We start from the raw sequence: 3,484 nt of genomic DNA on the forward strand, positions 1-3,484 counted from the left end.
CACACACACACACACACACACACACACACACACACACACACACACACTCCCCCCCCCCCCAGATTGAACTGGTTTACTTAAGCAAGGATATAGAAATATATTATTGGGAGCATCTGGGCCCTCCCAGACCCTGAGAAAATGCAGCATTTCTGAGCAGCTGGTTCCTCACCAGACAGAGCTTTCCATAGTAAGTGGTCAGCACCCAGAGCAGGCAGCATTATGGCATCTGTCTTCACAGCGTTTCTGGAAGCCTCTGGGGGCAGCAAGTGCCAGGTCAAGGTCAGCCTGATGAGTGCATGGAAGTAGCGAGATCTACCTCTTGTGGACTTGGCACAGACCACAGACGGGAACCTTTGTTGATTCACTAGTGTCACTGCCATCCGAGCAGGGGTGTGGGGTGTGAGCTGCTGCTTGTCTCTTATCTTTGTTTCCCACGCCAAAGCTGGTGATACCATCTATCTTTATTTAGAGAAAGAAAGATCATAAATAGCCTAGACTAGGTAGCACTGGGTGACAACAGCTTTGCTAGGGAGGAGCTGGAAGTTAGCCGAGTAGAGTCTTGGTGTGATCAGTGAGTTTCACAGGTGTGTGTTTCTGGTTTATGCAGTTGTGTGAGGCTCTGTGCTCCATGAGGGAAGCTAGACAGCTGCAGCATGTGCAGCGGATCTGGGTGCTCCTGGGGAGTCCAAGGGCTCGAGCGCTTAGTACTGTGGGGAACTTCTGTTCTTTAATATCTGTATTGTAGTGCTTCCTGTCTCACTTTCTATTAGAAAAGTCATGCATGTTGTGCATTACAGGAGCTTTGCAGGAGTCCACTGGTCACCCGGAGCAGGACGGGGAGGAGCTGAGCCGGACCCTGCAACTGGAGGAGGTGGTACAGGAGGCCGCGGGCGAGTGGCAGACCCTCACCAACGTATTCTGACGCAAGCCCAGAGCACCCCTTTAAGAACATTTCCGAAGTTAAATTTTGTGAAGAACAAAGCACTCGGAATTTCTGTTTTAAAGCTTCAAGTGTTAAAAATGTTAGCACAGTAGTTTTTTAGCTGTAAAATTATCTAAAGAATCATCGTCTTTCAGAGACTTATAGGAACAAAACTGGGAAAAATGTAAACACATTGTTCTCACTTGTCTACGAATCACTGAACTCAGGTACTGCAGCAGGCGCTTCGTCTTCTGCGCTGTGGCCAGTGTATCTAGTTAAAAAGAAATTAACTGGATCTCACTATCATCGTAGCATGATTTCTTTGTATTAGCAAAGACGAAAGTTAACGTGGCAAACGTATGTAAGATTCTCCTTCATGCTTTCTGTTATAAGAAGCATAGCTTACAAAACAAACAAGATAGGTGCATGAAGTTCAGAAAAAATGTTACAACACACAGAGACGCTTTTCCACTTTCTTCTCTGTGCATTTTGGAAATTAGTAGAATTTGACTCTTTTTAGTCTACCATAAGTTAATGTAAACTAATACCTTGAGAGATGGCTGGACCAATTCTCTCTCCATCACAAATATCTAATCACCAGTTATGGGAATGCAGCATCTGGGGCATCAACATGGGGAATCAAGCAACCTGGACCCACAAATAAGGATCAAGCTGTCCTCACGGGTTGGTGACACACATACCGCATAAGTCTGTGTCCAGGTATGGGGGTTAGTGACTGCAGAAGCACAAGCCATATATTGCAAATAGGAAATGACAGAATTGTCCGCTAGGAATGGGGAACTGTGGCCATCCACCTCAATAAAAAAGTATGCTTATAGTTTCAGGATAAGAATCTGTAGAAACCCCATGATTTTCTCTTCATGCATAAAGACATGTACTTTTAATTTCAGGGAATTCTTTTAGTGTCATCAATGGTGCCACATTAAACGTGTCCCAAACCAAATCCCACCGTGCTGGGGCGGAATGCGCGTGCGTTCCTCCCACAGCATTCCAAAGACGGAAGGTTCTTTACTTCATGTTGATTTTTCCTTTGGAATTATTTATATGTTCTATATATAAATACATATGTACATAGACAGATATATGGGCCTCTGTGTGGCTGAACAGTATATTTTGTAAATATAGGTACTAGTCCCAGTTGCAGAGAGAACATCCCAGTTTTACCTCCCTTTGAGCACTTCAGATCAGTATTGTTTTCATTTTATTGATAAATGGATATCTTTTTCATTGTAATGTAAAGCTGGGTTTTATTTTTTTTTTTTCCTCCTGAAAGATAATTGCCTTTATTTTCTCTCCTTGCCTCCTTGGTTTCAGAAGAGAGTAGTTTTATTATAAATATTGTATGGACTTTGTATATTAAAGGAGGGGCTCATTTTTGGGTTCCTAAACAAAGAGACATTTCACTGTTACTTTGAAAGGGCATCATTTGATTTTGTGGTTTTGTTCACTTTTGGCATATGTATATAAGTGATATCGATGGTGAAAACTTTTGTGAAAATATTTAAGTCAGAAAACTGTTAAATAATATTACTTTTTTTTCCCAAACGGCTTTGTGTATTGTATATTTTTTTAAGAAAAAAAAAGCCTTATTTGACTTATTCTTGTGATACTGGACTTATTATAAATCCTGAGTTTCCCCTGAATGTCAGCGTGTGCACCTGCTGTCATCAGTGTATTCACAATTGTAATTGTATAGAGTTTTAAAGGTTCTCCTTTTAATGCACTTTTTCTTATGCTTTTGTATTAAAATATTTTAGAAATGTTGATTAATTTTGGTGAACAAATATCCCCAAGGTTGAAATTATTGGAATTTTAAGTTTTTGTTTTTGCTGGGTTATTTATTTTGCTTTTAGCATTAAATGTCATCTCAGGACATCTCTCAAAGGGGGTTAATTCCTAATTGTATTGAAAGCATAGGTTAGTGAACGATATTGGTTAATTGCCTATTTAAGTAAGGCCTTAACAGGTGAATCTAAAGCCTATTTTTATTTTGGTTAAAAAGAGTTCATAATCCACTTTTGTTTTTTATCAACTTATTAGCAGGAAAACACAAGACATTTATGTATTATTTTGATTTACTTCCTAATTACAAAAGCTGCTTCATTGCAAAACATTCCTTGAAAAATACAAGGTTTTGAAAAGGTAATTTCACTTGAATCTTTGTGGTGTACTGGTTGACCTTTATGTTTTACTGGTTGATTAATAAATCTTAGAAAAGAGATTTCTAGCTTCATGCAAAACCAGGGTTTTGAGAATATAGAACTGTATTTTTAGAACTATTTCATCATAACATATCTGCTTTGGAATAACTATAAATAAAAAATGGAGTTAGGAAATGTGATTAATTTTTTTCCTTTAAAAATATTTAAGATAAGATGGTTTGGCACATGAATTAATTACAAGTTCAGATATTTTTAACAGAAAAGAACTTTAATGATATTTCTCTATATCTTTGTGAAGTTCAGACAATGAAAGTTTACCCTTGCAATGTCTGTTTGAAAAGCTTCAAACTTAAAAAATCTGCATATGGCTCAGCAGCAG

At 38.6% G+C, this 3,484-nt stretch overlaps 1 protein-coding gene across 1 annotated transcript in view; it reads left to right on the forward strand.

Annotated features, from left to right (window-relative positions):
* The window catches only part of ZNF236 (zinc finger protein 236), a gene marked incomplete at its 5' end in the record, with an annotated part of 114,904 nt that extends 111,625 nt beyond the window's left edge, over nucleotides 1–3,279 (forward strand). The window contains one exon of the mRNA XM_008578795.1: nucleotides 798–3,279. Within this exon, the coding sequence (XP_008577017.1) occupies nucleotides 798–922 (125 nt within the window). The remainder of the gene's footprint in view (nucleotides 1–797) is intronic.
* Nucleotides 3,280–3,484: the final 205 nt, after the last annotated feature.

The sequence above is a fragment of the Galeopterus variegatus genome, unplaced genomic scaffold (genome assembly GCF_000696425.1).
Source record: "Galeopterus variegatus unplaced genomic scaffold, G_variegatus-3.0.2 Scaffold1759, whole genome shotgun sequence".
Classification (NCBI taxonomy): domain Eukaryota; kingdom Metazoa; phylum Chordata; class Mammalia; order Dermoptera; family Cynocephalidae; genus Galeopterus; species Galeopterus variegatus.